The 20,087-nt window shown below is 38.5% G+C and overlaps 1 protein-coding gene across 2 annotated transcripts in view; it reads right to left on the bottom strand.

The window, feature by feature from the left end:
* Positions 1 to 1,236: 1,236 nt before the first annotated feature.
* The window catches only part of NPEPPS (aminopeptidase puromycin sensitive), an 83,762-nt gene continuing 64,911 nt past the window's right edge, over positions 1,237 to 20,087 (bottom strand). Inside the window, exons 12-23 of one of the 2 annotated variants that reach the window (XM_042471455.1) lie at positions 19,834 to 19,894; positions 16,921 to 17,030; positions 15,540 to 15,603; positions 13,631 to 13,770; positions 11,970 to 12,104; positions 9,493 to 9,712; positions 8,219 to 8,361; positions 7,729 to 7,785; positions 6,164 to 6,271; positions 4,454 to 4,609; positions 4,306 to 4,353; positions 1,237 to 2,742 (exon numbers count right to left, since the gene is read on the bottom strand). In XM_042471455.1, coding sequence (XP_042327389.1) covers positions 2,590 to 2,742; positions 4,306 to 4,353; positions 4,454 to 4,609; positions 6,164 to 6,271; positions 7,729 to 7,785; positions 8,219 to 8,361; positions 9,493 to 9,712; positions 11,970 to 12,104; positions 13,631 to 13,770; positions 15,540 to 15,603; positions 16,921 to 17,030; positions 19,834 to 19,894 — 1,395 coding nt within the window. In that variant the 3' untranslated portion in view covers positions 1,237 to 2,589. The other variant, XM_042471456.1, reaches the window with a different exon arrangement.

The raw sequence follows: 20,087 nt of genomic DNA, 5'->3' as shown, positions 1-20,087 counted from the left end.
TGTCAGCACAGAGTGTGCATGGTTTACAGATGAAAATCAGAGAAAAGAGTAGGGAGTATCCGTCAGCTGATTTTTCTTATAATAATGTGTAACCTAGGCTAATGCCACATGTTCTAGGATGACACCCAGTTATATTGCTTCCACTGAAAGGAAGCAAAGTTCCAGCAGCTGATCTATCCTTCCATAGAAAGCCACAAAAGTTCAACAGTTAAGAAGAACCTATATCTTAATAGTACCAGGTGTTAATTCTGTACTGCTCTGAGCTGTAAGATGGCAGAACTAAGTAGGTTAATCAATATGGTGATATGTTTGGTAGAGAAAATGTGTGTGTTGCACAACAAGCCACTTATTAGTTCCTTAGATTGTAGATATGAATTGAATCCTGTCTCTTTTTGGACTGATGGATGTACAAAGTCTATACAAGGCAAAGCAAGACCCTTCATCAGACTGTCCAGGAATGCTTCTTCTCTCCCATTAGGTATTACCTGTAGCATTAAACAGCAACTTAATAATACATAGTAACAAAATAAAGATCACAGAAGAGACAGAATGTTCCCTGAAATATTTAATTGATAATCTGACCCCTATATATTTCTGTGGAACAAGACTGCACAGCTTTCAACAAGCAATTATGGAGTAGGATGGTTGGGGGGGGGGAGAGCCATAACACATTAGCTACCTAGAACACTGCCTGAAAAAGAAACACTTTGATTCGAAGATACTTTTCCAGTAATTGAGGTTCGTAAATGGCGGGCACAGGACATTTTGGTACCTGAGATGTTAAATCCAGGTGAAGTTACTTCAATTTACATCCCACTGGAGTCAATGAAACAAACTAGTACTGATTTAACCAAAGTCCCATGGATTTCAGTGGGAACAAAGTGAAATTAACTTTAGATTTTTATACAATTCACTGCACAATCCTACATAAGCCCCACTGAAATGGAAAACCACTTCAGAATTTTACATACAGAAATTTGTATCTCCAATTATGTGCTGTCCTTAAAGGTCCAAAATTTTTCAACCTCCTCAATTTGTCTGATGGTAGGCCCACTTATGAGTGTGAACAGATATATTCCCAGATGCAGGTATAATTAAGAATAAGAAAGAAAATCAGTTTTGTACACCGATACCCATTAAAATTGTTTTACAGGATGGTGATAAAGCCAAAGCGATCTACAAAAATACCATTTTCCAGTTTTGCCAGCATACCACACCAAAACCAAGACTCTTCAGTTTCACATTGACTTTCCTTTTTATTAACGCCAACTAGTTTTAATTTTTTTCCTTTTGTTTTTCTTTTAAAACAATAGCACAAAATATGTTTCCAGGGAAGCAGTTTGACAGCTAGGATCTGATGACCTTCTCAAATAACAGTTAAAGCCACACCAAATATGAATTCCTTTTTAAAAAGGGTATTTTAAAAAAGGGAACTGTAAACATTTGTGGGAGGAGTGGTGTCATGTTTGAAATCTGGTTAGCAGGAACATGCTAGTCTGGTAAGCAACTGATGGCACACAACTTAGAATTTCATCATCATGCCAGCTAATACAAGTTTTAAGGCTTCTGAATCAAATTACCAAACATCACCAAAGAAAGGGGAATGGAAAGCTGCAGTCACAAGAAGTTTAGGGCAGTGTTTTGGTTTTTAAACTGAGCGAGTCTTTTAGTCAAACTACAGTGTTATGCTTAAAGGGGCCAGTCCTTACAGTGGCCCAGAAGAATCCAGTCACAGTACTATATGTTACTTGCATGCAATGGTGGGGTATAATTTAAAGAAAGATAGAAAAGGATGGTGTGAATTCTTTCAATGTGGCTGAGAAAGATGTTTCCATAAGATTTTGTAACCTCTAAGAAGGACACCAGCAAATGAAACCCAAAAGTTGAGGGAGAAAGACAGAACATTTTATTTCTCCCCTCCCAAGAGATAATGAGATGAGGGATTGGGAAGGACAGGATTCTTACAAGTGTTCAAATTTGAACCAAGATTGCAGGATGTCTCCCAGAAACCCCCGACTCAGTAATACACATTAGGTTATGCCAAGCTGTCTTTCACAACTGAACCATTCCACACAACAATACGTGTTTTTTGCCATCTTTTAGTGTGCTCTCTGGCGTGCTCAGAGGCGTTAACCCATTCCTGCCTTCAACCTGCCATATATTTTAACTTCCTTAGAAACCTCTGATTTCCTTGCTGCTTCTTTAATTTTTTTAGAAAAAGGGAGAGGGATGGTTAAAAAATCATTTATCAGTAAGTGTAAGGAAGGGGGTGTTAAATATTTTGACCACTGACAAAGGCTTAAGGAAGTTTCACAGTTTTGTTATGCTCTATTTTATTACTATTATATTTACAGGGTGGTTGGTTTTGTTTTTGTTTTTTGCTGAATTGTTGATAATTTTTAATAGAATTTAATTCTGGAGTGTGAGCAGGAACCAGTTAACTACATTCATTGTCCAATCCCCATTGGTTTGAGAAAAGACTCCAATTTCCTTGGCGTATTATTCAGCTGTTGGATAGCAGCTCCTCATCCTCGCACCGAGGCAGTTGGGCCACAGCAGTTGGGATGTCCAAGATGGGTGAAAGTAGGCTCACACAGCAGTTGGTGAGGCCTTGCGCTGCAGGAGGTACTGATGGACATTTTCAGCATCACGCTTCAGCCATGCAGCGTTCAACAGGATGTTTTCACAGCACTGCTGGATGGTGCGTTCAGCTGATGGAGCTGGGTGACTCTCAAAGAAAGCCTATGAAATGAAACAACATCCTCTAGGAGTGTCATGCCTGATAACATTTAAATTGGTTGAAACAGTAAAGATATATAGAGTAAGGGATGTGGAACCTGTGGTCTTCCTGATGTTGATGAACTACCTATCTCTCACCACCAGCCAAACTCACTGGTGTTGGTGAGAATTTGAGTCCAACAATATCTGGAGGACCAAAATTCCACAGCATATAAATGTGGACAGTGAGCAGGAGGACACAAAATCAGACCCAAACTACAAGAACGGTGTCTGAAAACAAAGCAGCTAAAAATATTTTTGCAGATCTATGTTTAAACTATTGTTCTGAATTTCCAGTTATGCTGCAGTAACAAGATATTTATATTCCCTGAAAACCAAAGTGTTATTTCATTTTTATTGTTTATAATTACATCTATATACAAAGAACATATTTGCTCATCTACTTATTCAAGTGTCCATGGTGAGGCATGGATGACAACAACAACAACAAACCAGCTGAAGACTTATATTGATATCCTATGGTCATGTTTCTAAGGGCTACTGTATACATTAAAAATGGCTACTTTCATAGAGTTAAACAGTTAGCCAAACCAACCCAGTTAAAGATTCTGAAAAGTGTTCCTTAGAGCGCTGTGGAATACTGAGTATATAAATAACTCTTGGTTACACATCCAGTGAAGCTTGGCAGGTGTCTGTTCTCCGTCCTATCCTTCTCTGTCATGCTTCCAGAAATCTCTGTGATTTAGAACCAAGACAAGTAGCCATGTCTTTATTTCCTTGCATAATTTGTGAATGTTATGGTTATATCACAGCTTTGTCCAAATATACTGGATAGCTAATCACTCCCATGAAAGTGGGACAGCCAACTCTCCCAGGTGTTTGATGGAAACTGGTATATAACCTCCAATGATACAAAGCATCCCAACCACACAGTTTATATTTATTATGAGGTGCTATTTGATCTTCTACTCAACCTGGTGCCCTCTACATTTTGGAGAATTGCCATAATCCCTTACCATTAGCTGTGCTGGCTAGGGCTCATTGGTATTGACATCCAAAACATCTTGAGACCACCAGCTTGGGAGAAACTTGAAAAAAGATGACTTTATCCTTTTCCGCAACATGCTTAGAATTTACATCTATTTTTATAGGAAAAAAGTCTGTAACCATGGTAATTTTCCACCGCTACCTACTTGGGATTTTGGTCTGTCAAGTAATATGTAACATAAAATCAATACTAATAAGCTTATTTACACACTTGATTGCAAGCCATCTTGGGTCTCACATACTGGAAGAATGGAGGCATATGAATTAAATAAATACATAATTTTATACATCTAGAGAGCACAGAGGCTGACTGACACATCAAAAAAGGCTAAGTGAGGCAGCAGAATTCGGAATATCTTGCTCTGAAACATGCTTTCCTTTCTTCCCTAATCAATTCTCAGTAGAGATAGTCCAACAGTGAGGAGAAAGGAGGTTCAATGCCAGTTCACTAGTATATGAATCCAAAAGCACTTACAAGACCATCAGCCAAGATATATATACAGTTACATGTAGTCTTACCTTGACTTCTGCAGCCATTTTGTCAATTGCAAATCCATCCACTGACAGCTGAAACACAAGGCAGAGCACACAGTAAATCAAGAAGGGACATAAAACAAAAATACTTGTTTTATCAATGGTTGATGTAGTCAAGATTTTTCATGCACACCTTTATTAGCCTGGATATTAAAAAGCCCCCCTGGTAGCGATTATACAACTCCTCCCAGTTGTCTCTGACAAACTTCCAGGCAGCTTTTCTGCCCTGCTTACTGCCTCCAGCCACTCCACCAATGACAGATACTGTATCCTGGGGACGTACCTCTTCCTGCAAATTGAACAAAAAGGATCAGTAACTTCAGTATCCTTGAATCCCCAAATTGAGTTCCACACATACCAATCCAAGAGTTGTCTCTATTATGTGCACCAGCAACATGACCATTTAACTGACCTTGGGAAATCATCTTTAGGCATTTTAGTTAAATTGTTTCATACTGACTTCTCTGTTTTGTAAAAGATTCTGGGAAATGTTCCAGGGCATACTCTCCATTTATGCCAGTGCTAACCAGGCCTGTAGGGATTCACTAATGCATTGTGAATTGCAGGTGCATGCCAGAACACACCCAGCATTCCCCTGTGGCTCTGCAGTGCAGGGGATGTCAGTACATTGTGATAAGCAAGCTTCTTTTCCCACAGAATCTTGTCCACCATTGCTGATCTCATTTAGAAACCTTTGGTAAACCTCAGATTTGAAATTCAGTTGCCCAGACCAGTCAGGTAATTGGGAGGGGGGGGAATACTTAGAACTGAAACAATGAAATGAAGCAGTCACGGCTACCTTATGTTCCACTAATTTAGTGGGTTGTAGAAATGCACAGCAAAACACTGTAACAGCCGCCAATGACATGAAACAAGGGTAGAGAAACTAATATTGTGATATCATCCCATGTATTTCCATTACATGTTACAGGTGGAAAGAAGGGGAATGTGCCATTATCTGAGCTTCCACTACATCTGTACAATATCTAGAACAAATCTGGTACTGTTCATTTCTCCCCCTCCCCCCAACAGCAGTGGTCTATTCACACAGCACTTTTAGCAGAAAAAAACATCAGGTTTGTAATGTTGACAGGTTCATTCAAGTGGAGAACCAATTACTGCCCTCTCTTTGAGATTTAATTGTGTGCTGAGAAGATATAAATACCTGCATATTCTCTTGCACTAAAACATTTCATTTATAGAGAATGGTTTGCTCCAGTTTTTCTACCTAGGATAACTGAAGATTCTGTTGTCAAGTAACCCACCCTCTTTCTTTCAAACATCCAATGGAAAACAGAGGAACCACTGATTCATCTTCTAAACTGTGTTGGTCATGTGTCAATTAGGGTGAAAGAACATGTTCAGCAGTAAGCAATTAGTACAGTACAAGCTTCTACTGCCATGTACATTTTCTTTAGTGGAACAAGCAACTAGCTCTTGGGACTTTACATGAAGATACAGACATGTGGCAAACATGTGGTTCATTTCTGAAGAAACAGAAGGGCAAAGAGTCCATAATGATGAAGATGCTCTGAACTTTCTGCAGCTTTGTCATTGGTGCCCCTTCCACCTCGCTCTACTGTGCAGATTTTATTTTGCTTTAGGCAGCTACGGATAGGACCAAGAACCTACACAAGACAACTGAAGTACTAGCCACCATTCAAATGCTTTCTGAGATGCCACTAGGTTCTGTTTATGTGTCTAAGCACACCTTTGTAGTCTAACAAATGTGATAGCTTTAAAACAAGAAATCTTTGAAAATGGCACATGATACCAAATTCCATGTTTCTACAGTGACCAATGAAGACAATACACACAACTCAGTGTTTGGATGATTACTCACTGAAAGTGCAAAAGTGAGAACTTTCTGTATTAACTCTGGCTGAGATATTGCGCCAAGTACACGCTCTATTCGGTTCTTCTCTTCCTGCATATCAGCCTGTTTGTGGAGCTGTAGGAAACAAACAAAAAAAGTAAGTGACATTAGATTCATTTCCTGCCTTAGAAGACAGAGAAGCTAAATTAGAAACTTAACGTGGTATTCTGACAAACCTGCTGAGCTTCTCAGAGCATAGCCAATGGATAATCCACACAGGATTTTTGCCACTTAGTTTAGTGGAGGTCAAATAAAAGCCACAATTCCAAGTAACTGAGGGTCTAAATAGGCAAAAAGCCACTAGATGGCACACTAACTCAACACAATGGTAAAACAAAAGATCTACAGTCGCCCCTCCAAGTCGGTGGACTTGAAATCTGCGGACTTGATTAAATCTGCGGAGAGGTGACTCGCCACTGAGGTGAATGGGGCGCACTCCCATGGTGCGCACCCTATGCAAGAATGTGTCCCATTCATTTCAATGGGGCTTGATTATCTGCAAGTCTCATGGGGGGAGTGTCCAGAACAGATCCCCCACGAGTTAGGAGGGGGGACTGTACTTTTAATTGCTCTGCTAATATTGTCTCTTCTGAAGTGTATCAATGACGGTACTTTTTAAATGTATTAACATGCCACTCATATTGGAGCTCTTCTACAGAACACAGCAGGGCTGCGGAAGATCCAGGAAAAGCCCCTTTTAATTACTTAGAGGACAAATGGTTCAGCAAAGCACTATTATTTTCTTTTTCTTATTTTTTAAAAAAAACAGTTTAAGCAGGAAGGATGGATTGAGGGCATGCACATTTTGAAACCCAGATTTCAAAAGTTGGGATGCCCAATACATGTGAAAATCCATTCCTACAAGACTTTTTTCATCATCCCCTGAAACTAGAAACGCAGCAGGTTTAAGAATTAGTATGTCTCAGAACACAATCAAGTTTTAACATCATCTGCCAGTTTGTTTTGATGGCCCCTAGTATAAATGGGAATACTCTGAAAATGACTCTGTTGGCGGCATTAGATCTAAAACAAAAAATCCATGGAATTGGATAGAATCCAGGGATGTCTCATTGAGCAGATTTTTATATGAAAGCTTGATTTGGAAAGGAAACAAGATCATCAAAGTACTGGCAGAAAAATATTCATTAGATTATATTTTGTTGTGGCCAAGCAATTTCTTTCAACATTCAATACATGATTTGAGCACTCCCATAGCTTATATCTTTATTCTAAGCTTTATTTATTGTATAGAATTGATCTCCTACCCATTCTGAATAACAAAAATTAGATTAAAATCCAAAAGAATTATTTTAGTTTTATGTAATGCTATCCAACTGCACAAATGCATGCGTATATATGTTTTCTTGAGGTAGCATGTTTGGCTTCATCTGGTTCATTAGCCGTTGTCTTTCCTAGATAGAAATAGCCTAACTCCGAAGATCTACATGCTACTGAAATTAATTATGTGTAGGACTGTCCTTGAAAATTATCCAAAGCTTCAACAAGCACAGTAATATAAACAATACACTCACCTTTAGCATAGTATCTAAGGTTGTACTGTCACCATGCTTCAAAACAGTTACATATACCTGAAAAAAGAATACAACCACTCTTAAACAGCTTTTAAAAAAACACTTTCAAGGAGCACATTAGCTGTTGTTCAGTCTTAAGATGCCTGCACTTCTAGATTTCACTTTGCATAGCATCTTTCTCTTTATCCCCCAAATATTACCAAATAATTTCAAAAACCTTTGCAACTATGTGACTTTGACTAATGCTATTGGACTTTCACAATTTAAAAAGGTAAGGAGAGAATTCACCATGCTGAGAAGGTGGGACTTACTGGTGAACCAGCCGAAGTGCATGAAGCAAGGAACTTATGTTTACGTAGCACTTTACTGACTGATTGATTGATTGATTGGATTCAACCCTGCCCTTCTCCCAAAATGGGATTCAAGATTGTGGGGTGGGGTGGGGTGGGCCAGGTCTTTCAGAGAGATCAGGTGACTCAAAGCAACCTACAGGACTTCTCAGATCAGCAGACAGGATGTGCTTTCCTTCTACATGGTCCTTAAACCGACGTCGGGCTTCTTCCAGTGTTGCCTTATGACCAGCTTTTCCTAGCTTGCCCAAAACTAAACCCCTCAGAAGCGCATCCAGATGGCCTGTTGAGAAGCAAATCAGAAAGATTAAATTCACTGTTTGCTTTTTAAAAAGGGATTAACAGTCTCTGTGTATCTGAATATATAACAGGGCTGATGGCGGCTGTAGTGAAACATTTAGAGGGCCAAAGTTTGTCCACACCTTCCCTTCTAGTCAGAAGTCTGTGAATTTTTCTACAAGATGGCTGCTAATCTTCCCATTCCTAAACTCCAGAAAGAGATCCTAAACATCTGGATAGATTTATAATGACCTTATTCATTCTACCATTAATTCTTAACTACGTATTTGTAGTTATTGCAATTATGGTATCTCATTCTTAAACAGCAGAATCAATAGTTTAGGTGTCAATATTGCATGGAGCTTAAATGTTCTCCTTGGCATCAACATGAAATCTGCTAATTACAAGCAAGACTGAGGCTGGGTGATATATGTCAGTAACAGAATACATATAATTCATTCCTTTTATATCAATGGTCTCAGGTTCAGTCTATGGCATGCTCTAAAGAAAGTACCTCAGGCAAGATTTTTTTCAAGGGACCACTACTATTTAGAGCACCACTATCATTTGGTGCTAGCTGTACTGTGCTAGAGAAATTAATGACTTGATTCAATGTAGACCACCTTTCTATGAACATTTGAGCATTGTAAATTTTTCAGCCCTGTACAACATCCCAGCCCAGCTTCTCTCCTATGGGTGAAAATTTTTCCTGTCTGCTGGAAAAATTCAGAAGTTTTTCACTATGAACAAATGAGGGACTAAGAGACAGTGACTTAAAAGTCAGCTAGCAAGTCTATGGTTGAACTAGGCTTAGACACTAGCTCAACACTATTCTACTACGCTCCTCATTCTGACTAGTATTCAAAACCTTTTTGTGCAATTGTCTAACATTTGCAGCTATCAAGAAGAAGTAGTAAAATAGACCAACAAATAATTTCTTTTGCTAAACACACACTGTTTTGTGCCAATTCTTGAATGATAAGCACCATAACGTAGGTCTAGGCTAACTAGTCATTCATTATATAAGCCCCTTGAGTATCTGAATATTCTGGAAAGGGGTCTGAATTTCCAATAGCAAAAGTTGCAGGATAAAAATTCAGCACTCAAAAATCAAAACTGAAATAAACCTCCATACCCTCGCCAGGCTTAGGGTCCCAGCCCAGCTTCTCTCCTATGGGTGAAAAGATATCACGGACGAATGTCTGGATCTCCTCATAGAAGTCTGTGTGGGACAAGAGAGTCGAGAGAATCCCCAGGTTACAGCTCAGGTCGCTCCACACGGTATAGTTGGGCTCATTCACAAATGCTTCCATGACTTTTAGAACCTCTACAGTACTAATAATTCCAGCTCGGGCCTGAGAGAGGAAAACATATAAATTAATACTTATCTTCAAAAGCAAAATGAAGCATTACATCTTACCACACACAATGCTTATAAAGACTGGATGGGGACAGACTCTTTACAGCACAGGGGGTGGGCCGGGGCAGTTCTAGTTTACATGGGTCTATGGTCAGGGTACTCTGATCAGAGGACAAAGTTAGTTTTCAGCTATTTGATTGGCTTGGAAAACTTGGCATATGCTTAACTCAGTCTCCTTCCTTTGCCATTTTGCAGAAATTTCAGCCTTCAATTGCTTCCCAAAAAATTCTAATTAGCACACTATCATATTTAAGCCCGCAAGGATCAAGTCAAGTCCCTATGAGAGACATGAAAGGCATTTATGAAGTTATTGAATGAAAGAAAGACAGAAAGGAGCCTACCTCCTCTATCTCATAATTTTACAATTTGTATTAACTTAATGAAAGGGCAGGCAATATGTTCAGCTAACAACTAAGAAAATACTTTGTGAAATACAACTAATGTGTGGAGGTGACTGCCAGAAGATGGGATTCTGGGAATTAGGCTCAGATTACACCTCCTGGGAGCATGATGGGGTCTCCTTACTTGAAGGCTTTTAAACAGAGGCTGGATGGCAATCTATCGGGGATGTTTTGATTGTGATTTCCTGCATGGCACAGGGTTGGACTGGATGGCCCTTGTGGTCTCTTCCAACTCTACAATTCTATGATTTTATTATTCTCCACACTTCAAGGTAATTCAGCTGGAAGGAAAGGAGTATGCACTACTGAGGATCCTTCCTGCCAGAGGCACTTGTTTTAGCCAGCGGATTTGTTAATATCTGCAGCTAGCAAGGTGTACCTGGTGAATTCAGCCCAGAGAATGGTTACATTCTCAAATCACTTGAGTGAGTGCAGTTCAAAATGCCTGAACAGTGGCCTAGTTATGCCCCAGAATCCTGCACTAGTAAATTTGTCAGCAGACTAACATGGAAGAAAGGGTTGCCTGAATACAGGAAGCTTTTTTTAAAAAAATCTAGTTTAACTGAAAATTATATTACATCTGCCAAAGCATAGTATTTTGCAATATCTTTTACCAATTGCTATTTTAGAAGCCATGCAACCCTCTTCTAAGTAAGACCCAAATGAACATTTAGTTAAAATTAACAGCCCTGAAAATTAGCCTAATCTTTATTTATGAAGGCAGAGCACACAGAGAGTTCACAGCCTTCCTTCAATTTCCTCACAATAAAAGCCACTGAAATCAGAAAAGAAAGGGCACAAGGAATATATGATATTTAAAAGACTAAGTGTATTTGTGCAGCTACATCATGCAAGCACTAGGCACCAGGTTAGCACTAGAAACAGCATTTAGTAGCAATTGTTTCAAAACAAAAGCTGCCAACCTATATATATAGCTGCCATAAGCAACTTCAAAACACCAGACACTACTTGTGAGATTTCAGAAAAGAGTTTCAGTGCTCTGTAGGAGCTCTGGTGACGCAGTGGTTTAACACCTGTACTGCAGCCACTCACTTGCAAACCACAAGGTTGTGAGTTCAATACCAGCTAGGGGCTCAGGGTCGACTCAGTCATCCTTCCGAGGTCGCTAAAATGATTACCCAGCTTGTTGGGGGCAATTAGCTTACACATTGTAAACCGCTTAAGGAGTGCTTAAGTGAACTGATGAGCGGTATAGAAATGTACTTGCTATTGCTATTGCTGTATAGCTCCTCCCCACAAGCAACCAGAAGCAATAAGCCAATTCCATGCAAAATTAGCAAATATAAAGACAGTAGCCAAAATCCAAAGGATCATGCTTCAACTGGGATGATCTATTAAAAATAGATGAAAATCAACATAAAAATCAGCTATACAAAGGAAGTTTTTTTAAAAAAAAAAATCCATTCAGCTTGCAAAATTCCTCTAAGCAGCAAACTGGATTCCCAGTTGATATTTCACTTGTACACTTTGTTAATGCTTCAGAATTCTGACTAATACAAAATCCAGGCTGCTGGTTTAAGCTAATTGTACTCTTGCATAAGCACTATAGCCAGCAGTTTAAGGCTGGGGCTGCAGTGCCTTCACTTATCACATTTGAGGTGAAATGTAACACATCTCCTTGACAAAATAACTGTAAAGACACTATGCTTCTGGAATAGTGTCTGGTTCTAGCAAAACCCATTTCTACAGCAAAAGGAACAATCTGCTATGAGCAAAAGGGGGAAATAATGCTAGATTAGGAAAAAGGAGAGGCAGGCAAACAGCACTTACCAAAGAGAAGAGGTCATTCTGTAGCCCCAGCCGGTCCACAGGGGGTAAAGAGAGATCACGGATGGCAGGAAGCAAACTCTCCAGCATGTCAGAACTGTACTGTGTACGGTAAAACCCTACCGTTCCTAGATTCAACTGAAAACAACATTGGGAGTAGGGGAGAGCCAGTTAGCAACTCGCAGAAACCAATGTGTAATCTTTAAAAGTAAAGCCATAGTCTTCAAGTTACATTTGACTGTATTATTTTCAGTTGAAAATAGAGGAAACCACCAAACAGAATTGTTTAATATTTCAATTCTAGTATTTTATGCGGCAAAGTAATGAAAAATTATCAGCAGAACTCTAACTTCAGCAGAGGAAGCATTTCAAAAAAATTTTTTTTAAAGCACTTGTAGTATGAAGCTGGTAATTAAAACATGGATAATTTTTCTTATTGGCCAGGATAATGGGAGAGGATACGTATGAGGTTAAAGAACTCCTTTTTCAAAGTCCTTCCTGCTGATGACTGCATTTTGTCTAATTTAAAATAAAGGAAAGCTACATCTCAGTAGGTTCATCGGCAATGTGCCTACTTCATAGCCTACCACCTTTAAGACTACAACTGTATGCACCACCCTTAATTGACCATTTTAATATTTTTGCTACCACTAGGTTATGCTAAAACATATAACACAGTGCTATTTTAATATCTACAGTACTTGCACTATAGAAAGTACTTTTGAGTTTTCTAATTTATCATTGCAAAAGGCCTACGAGGAAGTTCAAAATGATTATCCTAATTTGTACCAGAATTAGAAAACCCCGAATTCACACACAAATTCTGTATTGTTTAATCATAGTAGGCACTCCTGGAAGAAGCTGAAACAGACCTAGTTTGATGCCCTCTCAAAATGCTGTTGCATAATCATCAGGTAACAGGGGGGGAAATGGAATGGCCAGCTAGAGCTAGAGATCATCAGCAACTGACACTTTTAATCAGCAGCCCCATGGCTACTATCTTCTTTTGACCTGTGTAAATATATTAACTGAATCAACATTCACTGAATTCTAGCCCTCCTTTCCCTAATACTGGCAAACCAGTGGAAGAACAAGCTTAAAATTACTCTTGAAGGTAGGTAGCCCAAATTCACCAGTTTTTTTTTTAAATGACTGAAAAATAGAGGACTCTTCAGTAGAAAATTCCAGCAAAAACACACAGTACTGTATCAGAATTACTGTTGTTGTTGGGTGCCTTCCAGTTGTATCCAACTTATGACAACCCTAAGGCAAACCTATCATGGTGCTTTCTTGACAAGATTTGCTCAGAGGAAGTTTGTCTTCCACTGAGGCTGAGACAGTTTGACTTGTCCAAGTTTAACCAATGGGTTTCTATGGCCAAAAAGGGATTCAAACCATGGCCTCCAGTGTTGTAATCCAAAGGTCAAACTACTACACTATGCTGGCTCTCATAGCAAACATTATTCTGTTCTGAAATGCACAAATGAATTAGTGCATACAACAGCTGTGCATTTTTTTAAAGTCCTGGTTGAATGCATGACTTACTGCAAAATCTGCCAATCCTCTTGTCAAAGTGCTGACAAAGTATGAAATATGCCATATTTAGTTAGTGGGCTGAACCATCTGTTAGAGAGAGGAACAGCTCTCTTTTTACACTTGCTCACCTTCACCCACTGCTCTGGCTTCACATCTTTCAAAACCAACGTGAGCTCAGGCTTGTCCATCAACACTTGCATTTTAGCATGGGCTGGGTCTTCACTTGTACAGATGCTGATGGGAATCATCCAGAGAGGGTAATCCTCCCCTATATAAAAGAAAAGAAGGATGCCTGACAGAACAAGGCATGGTATGGTGCACTGCCTAGTTCCCAAGGGAAAATATTCCAAATTTTATAGCAGTAAAAGCACATCTGCTTCAAGCCAGCACATTTGTACAGTATCAAGATAATGATTCTTTGAGGAAAATAACTTCATCCAAATTCTTCTATACCACTGGGTGCAAAGCAACTTGGAAATCTAGCAACTTCCATTTTCTATGAACAACAATCTCTAACATAGTATTCTAGATTGAATGAAAATACTTAACAGAGCAAAACCAAACCATATGTTTCCAGACACTTGGAAGGTACAATTTAACTAAATCTCATACCATATTTATATGCAATATTGTTTCAGTAAACAAACACACTTTCAGCTAGAGTCTATTTAAACTTCAGCAGCACAGTAAACACTGAAAATCAGAACCACATGATGCCATTTCAACAAAGAACTTCTTTGTGTGAAGCAGAGGCTACAAGACCAATACCCTTTTAACCAAGTCAGCTTAGACAACAAGAAATTAGTTGGATTGGCTAAAACCACGGAAGAATATAGTTTCCTGTTTGAAAAGAGCTGATCCACTTGAGAGAATAAATGAAGATGAATGTTGGGGTTCTGGCTTGAGCTGAATGAACTATTCCTGGAATGGAATAGCAATACATTCCAATTTGTTCTTACTTTCCCTTAATATTTAATATACTTATTTTTTTTATTTATACCCCGCTCTTCAGCCAAGACTATCAAAGCAGCTTACTATTTGTTAATTAGACATTTAAGTATTCCACTTTTCAAACATAATGGTTTTCAAAGCAGTTAAGATGTTCTTAGCACTATATGAATAGCAAAGAAAACACAAGCTTCAAATTAGCCTTACAGAGATATCCAATGATGCTTGTTTACATGAATTTTATATTCAATCTGTTAAAGGAGTGGAAGAGGAGCCAACAGCATAGTGTCTAACAAGAGATTCATAGATTTTAATCTATTTTGCTCAGAAAAAAGTCTGAACAGGGAAACTGCTGATATAAAACTAGAGGACAATTATTAAATTTAAGGTGGAAACTACAGAAATGTTTTGTGTTACTCAAGGGTATGATGTTTTGGATGAGCCATTAACTGCAGCCATTCTGCTCAATGCAAGTTTCCTCAATGAGACTGGTTGAGTGAGTCACACTGAAACACAGTCTCTAACCAATGGCCATACTTGTTATCAGCAAAGAAATCCTGCTAGCTCTATCTTTTGGCATAGGTTTTGCCAGAAAGCTCCTTCATTTTTTAAACTCTATGATCCACTAAGCAGTCAGATTCCTATATCCCTGACAAGGGCCAAATATCTAGTTTGCTATTTGTAATAGTGGGGGAGTAGTTGAGATATATTAAGGAATCAATTCAATACTAGTTTTCCATGTAAAGGCAAAGAAAAGTTGTGTAAATCTGTCTTTCTACTGCCTTCATAAAGTTTTTTTAAAATGAGCTTTGAATACACAAAGGCACTACAAAAACACTGTAAAGATACTTTAAAGGCAGTTTACAATCTTCCTAGTTAAAACATGCACACTATAAGAAAAATACAATAAAAACTAAAACGTCAATCTTAGTAGTGTTTCGTTTAAAGGTCAAGTTATTTCAAACATCTAAATCCTAAAAAGGACACCTGCCTGCACAAACTGACAGTGCAAGCGCTGTTTCGTGGAATGGTTGGTATCACGTACAATATGGTGCGCTGCTTGGCTCCTGCTATTAGCCATCGTCTTACCACTGTATGGTCCGCTGGCACAGAATTTCTTCTGGACTAGCTTCAACACTTTGTCATCTTCTTGCTGGGGTAGAGAACAAGAGGTCTGAATATTATTGAGAGGTTTCAAAATGCTTCCAAGTAATATCATCTTCCCAGAATTTCAACTATGAGGCTTTACTTCCTCAACTTCACAAGCAACTTTAGGCTTGTAAAGTTCTCTAAACAACTTGTCAAGTTATCTCTTCTTGCCCACTGCTGACTCCCCTCTGTTGTTGCTCCCACCACCATAATCCCCACATACCTTTTTCTGCTGTTCCCAATCGACTCCGGTGCCCCGGTGCCCCAGTCACAGCTGACATGTTTTCTCATGATACTGTATCATATCACATATAATATATCATAATTGAAATTTGACAGCCAGCAGTGGGTTATCAGGCACATAGGACAAAATGAAGCTCTAACTGCTATGGTCTACAAGGACAAATTAAGTAATTTGCAAGGCCTGGCTTGATCTATTCCAATAAAATGTGGCACAGGCTTAACCTTGTATAGGTTGATTTAAATGCCAGGCCTCATATTCTAAAAGTAAAATAACATTCCAGATATACTTGGATGATCAGTCTCCAGCTAAAAGACTATTCCCTTTCCAAACTTCCCAAACAATGACATCAACTTTATAGGACCGAAATATGTACTTTTATGACTGAATTATGCCCCCACCTTAAAGACATGAAATGAATTGTAATGCTTAATCACAACTAGATATAAAGATTATTCCATTATTCAGGAACAGATAGGGCTTTGGGAAGGGGAACAGACATGTCTTACTTTTGTTGCCCAGCTGTATTGGTAAATATTTCCATTAAGTTACTAAACCTCTTTTTTCTTTCATTTACAGTTTAAGACTGTGTATTAAAATTTAATTATATTTGTGTTATATTTTTGCAGTTCTACTGATCTTAAAAAAGGCCAGCAATTACACTAAGAGAATATAAGAAATGATTGGAAAGCTCTCAGGGAGAATGCAGCTTTGTAATTAGCAAAGGGCTGTAGTGGGGCTGAGGCACTTTCTAACCAATGGAATAGTGTAAAGATTGCATCCATGATACTTTTGCAGCAGTACATAGCTCTGAGATCCACTGTGTTTATTTAAACAAACAGAAGATGGAAACACAATTTATGGTCAACTGTAGATTGGTGTAACATCTGAACGTATAGGTCCAGACATGCGGTCCCTCTCATTATAGTATAAAATTAAAACAGGAATGCTAAGCAAAGCTGACAGCGACAACAGAGAAATGGGCTCTATATTATTTGTTTTAATTGTTGGAAGGTCAAATTGCAGTTTCATATGTTGTCTGAACTCAGTCAGAATCAAAGTCAAAAATCATATACCTACCTGCTCTGCTTCCACATAAACAAGTGGAAACCCCATTTGCTTGGTCCATGTATTCATCATAGCAGCAATAGGTTTACCGCTAGCATGTTCCAGGCTCTCCCAAAGGTCCTCTGTAGAAGAGAAAAACTCAGATTGAACAACCCCAACTTCAGCATTTCACCTTTCTATACATTTCTATAAAAACAACCCTAACTTTTAAGATTATAGCAGGGTTCACCATCATTTTTACATAATTTTAATGGGCAGAGTATTTTACAAATGTTTAATTCCTGCCTCCTCTAAGAATATTACGTGAGTAGGGATAGTGGCAGCTTGACTTAACAGATGGGGAACCAAGACAATGAAACCTGACATTATTCGTGGCAGAAATTCCTTCCTAGTCCAACGGCCTTTCTAAGAGATTACACAAAAACTCAAATGCACCAAAAGTTCCCAACCTAAATTGGCTATTGTCTTGAAAAGCCTCCCTGAAGATGAGGAGAACACTGCATGAGTGAAGCAATCCAACTACCTTCATGACTAAGACTTCAGGTTATGACTAGACCTCAGTTCCATACTAAGTCCGTATGTTTTCAGGTCATACACGTGAGGGGAAAAATTATCTCTGGCAGACCCATTTAATTTGATTTCCATTCACTACTGTCTCAGTCACTTCATTTCTCCAATGTTATCCTTGCATTTAACTATCCTCCTCCTCCACAAAATTTTCCCTGGATGTAATCAATTTACCAAGCAATGCACTGCAATGTCTTGTCATGTCAAGAATCCCTCAAAAATGGAGAAGCTAATCAATTTTCATTTCTCCAGTTTTTTAAAAAATTGTTTCTCAAGGAAACTAGCAAGCAAGGAGTGGATGTACATCACTTTTCATCAATTTTAGAAAGTAGAGCATAGGATATATATAGGACAAATTTAAACACTGTACTACAGACATAGTGGTTATGACCACTTCGGCATGCACCGATCAATTTGCTCTCTAAACTGCTAACAAGTGGTTGTTCAGTGGTGATCTGCATCAAATCAGAAATCTCCTCTCAATCCTGTCTTGTTGTTTGCCCATTAGTGACATCATGGAAATATGTGGCAGCTCAATTTTCACTGATGTTGGCCTTCCAGCAATAAAATAGGTTACTACCAGCCTGGTACACAACTTGTGTCAGAAAACCTTTCTTTATGCTTTATTATGGTATCAGGTGGGTTTTCATGTGTTTGGCCCTATGTAAGTCTGTATTTTCAGTCTATTTATGTATCCAGAATCCTTTCTTCATCAGTCCTTATCTTCCAACAACTATGCTGCTCACATCCTAGTTAGTGGTACCTCGGGATACGAAATACCCAGGTTACGAAATTTTCGGGATACGAAAAAATCCCATAGGGAATTATTGTTTCGGGTTACGAATGTTTTTTCGGGTTACGAAAAAACTTTTGGTGCTTTTTTCGGCTTTTTCGCACGGAATCGCGGCTTTTCCCCATTAGCGCCTATGGCAATTCGGCTTACGAAGGCTTTTCGGGTTACGAACGGTGCCACGGAACGAATTAATTTCGTAACCCGAGGCACCATTAAGAATAACCTATATATGATCACCTGACTCGAACATTTAAAGTAATAGTAAGGGGTTAAATTCCATTTATTTCAAGATCTGAATATGCTTCTGTCTTCTGAGGTCTAGCCAATACATTTAATGGTACATAAAGAAACAGAAAACAATTCCATTGTTTGCCAAAACATAATATCTAAAATGGCCATGAACTTTTTATACACTTGGCGAGTTATAATCTAACAGAATGTAATTGCTGATGAAGCTTTGCCCCTTTTCTTCAATGTCAAAAGGTTGGGATGCAAAGAACTACAAAACTAGCACAGAAGAAAAGCAGTACAACTGAATTCGTTATTGTTAAAAAGAGCAATCTTTTACTCTTGAGGCAAAATTCTTTTAAAACCAGGGCATGGCTGTTTTGAAAGAGAATATGTGATATCATATGGTATGGATTCTACAGCTGGAGGTGAAAAAATCTCAGTGGGTATGTCAAATCCCTTGGATGTATCAAATCCCAGTAATAGAGTAGAAAAGTGTCTATATCATAGCAAAAAAGGAGCTGTGTGTCTGTGGGGGAGAGGGTTTATATGAGCATTCTGCAGCTTTGTAACTACCTCACAATCCCATTAGAAAAAAAGGACTAGGAAACCTATAAATGGATTGCAGGCTTTTTTTTTATGGCCAGAAGCACTATTAAGTATCTAAAACCCTAAATGGCTGAGGTATCAGCAAGATCAAGATTGCACACCCTATAAGCAGAAAGATGTAACTTCAACTCTATGTTCTGTACAGTAGTTATCATTTTGACAGTGTTACAACAGCAATAGCTAAACACAGACAGACACAGACACACACACTGATTCCTCACCCAATCTTTTATTGATTTTCCAATATTTAATTCTATTCATGGCCACTTTTTTCAAAGGTAGCTATGAAGGGCATAGATAAAATGATAATCTTACTTCTTAAGGGATGCAGTGTCTGAAAATCGTAAAACCCAATGTCCGATTCAAATCTGAGACAGGCTTTCTTTAAAAAAGAGGTGGACAACTCATAGTCATGAAGATGCTATTAGACAGCAACTCTCATCAGGTCAAGATACTATAATTTACAGAGTCCAACAACACCTGGAACACTGAAATTAGCCTGCTCTTGACCTGAGGTTAAATTTAGTTTAATTTTCCAGTGGGCCAGAAAAAAGAATTGTGAGAAGGACCTGGCACACACAAAGCTATAATAAAGTAGAAACCACTTTGCTGTTTTTTTCAGGCAAAGAACTCCATAAGATGAGAATAAAACCTCTCTCTGATATAGGTAGTTCTAGAGAGTCAAAAACAAAAGACAAAGATAAAGCATGAACACAGTGTTCAACTACCTGTAGCTGCATTCTTATGTTGGAACTTGGTAAGATATAGGTGCATTCCTTTTCGGAAATCCTACGAATATAAGATAAAAATGAAAATGTGAAGAATTAGCTTATCAGTTGCTGTGGACAAGATGGCAATGTGTTCTTTTTACACATAATAATACTGTTGAAGAGCTAACAGAATTTTCTGATGAATCACAGCTCAATTTATACATCACCTTCCACTCCCTAAGACAGTTTCCTTCTGATAAAATAGGAACCTT

The sequence above is a fragment of the Sceloporus undulatus genome, chromosome 6, assembly GCF_019175285.1.
Source record: "Sceloporus undulatus isolate JIND9_A2432 ecotype Alabama chromosome 6, SceUnd_v1.1, whole genome shotgun sequence".
NCBI lineage: Eukaryota > Metazoa > Chordata > Lepidosauria > Squamata > Phrynosomatidae > Sceloporus > Sceloporus undulatus.
The sequence above is the reverse complement of the archived record's forward strand: the minus strand, read 5'-3'. Positions and strand labels throughout refer to the sequence as shown.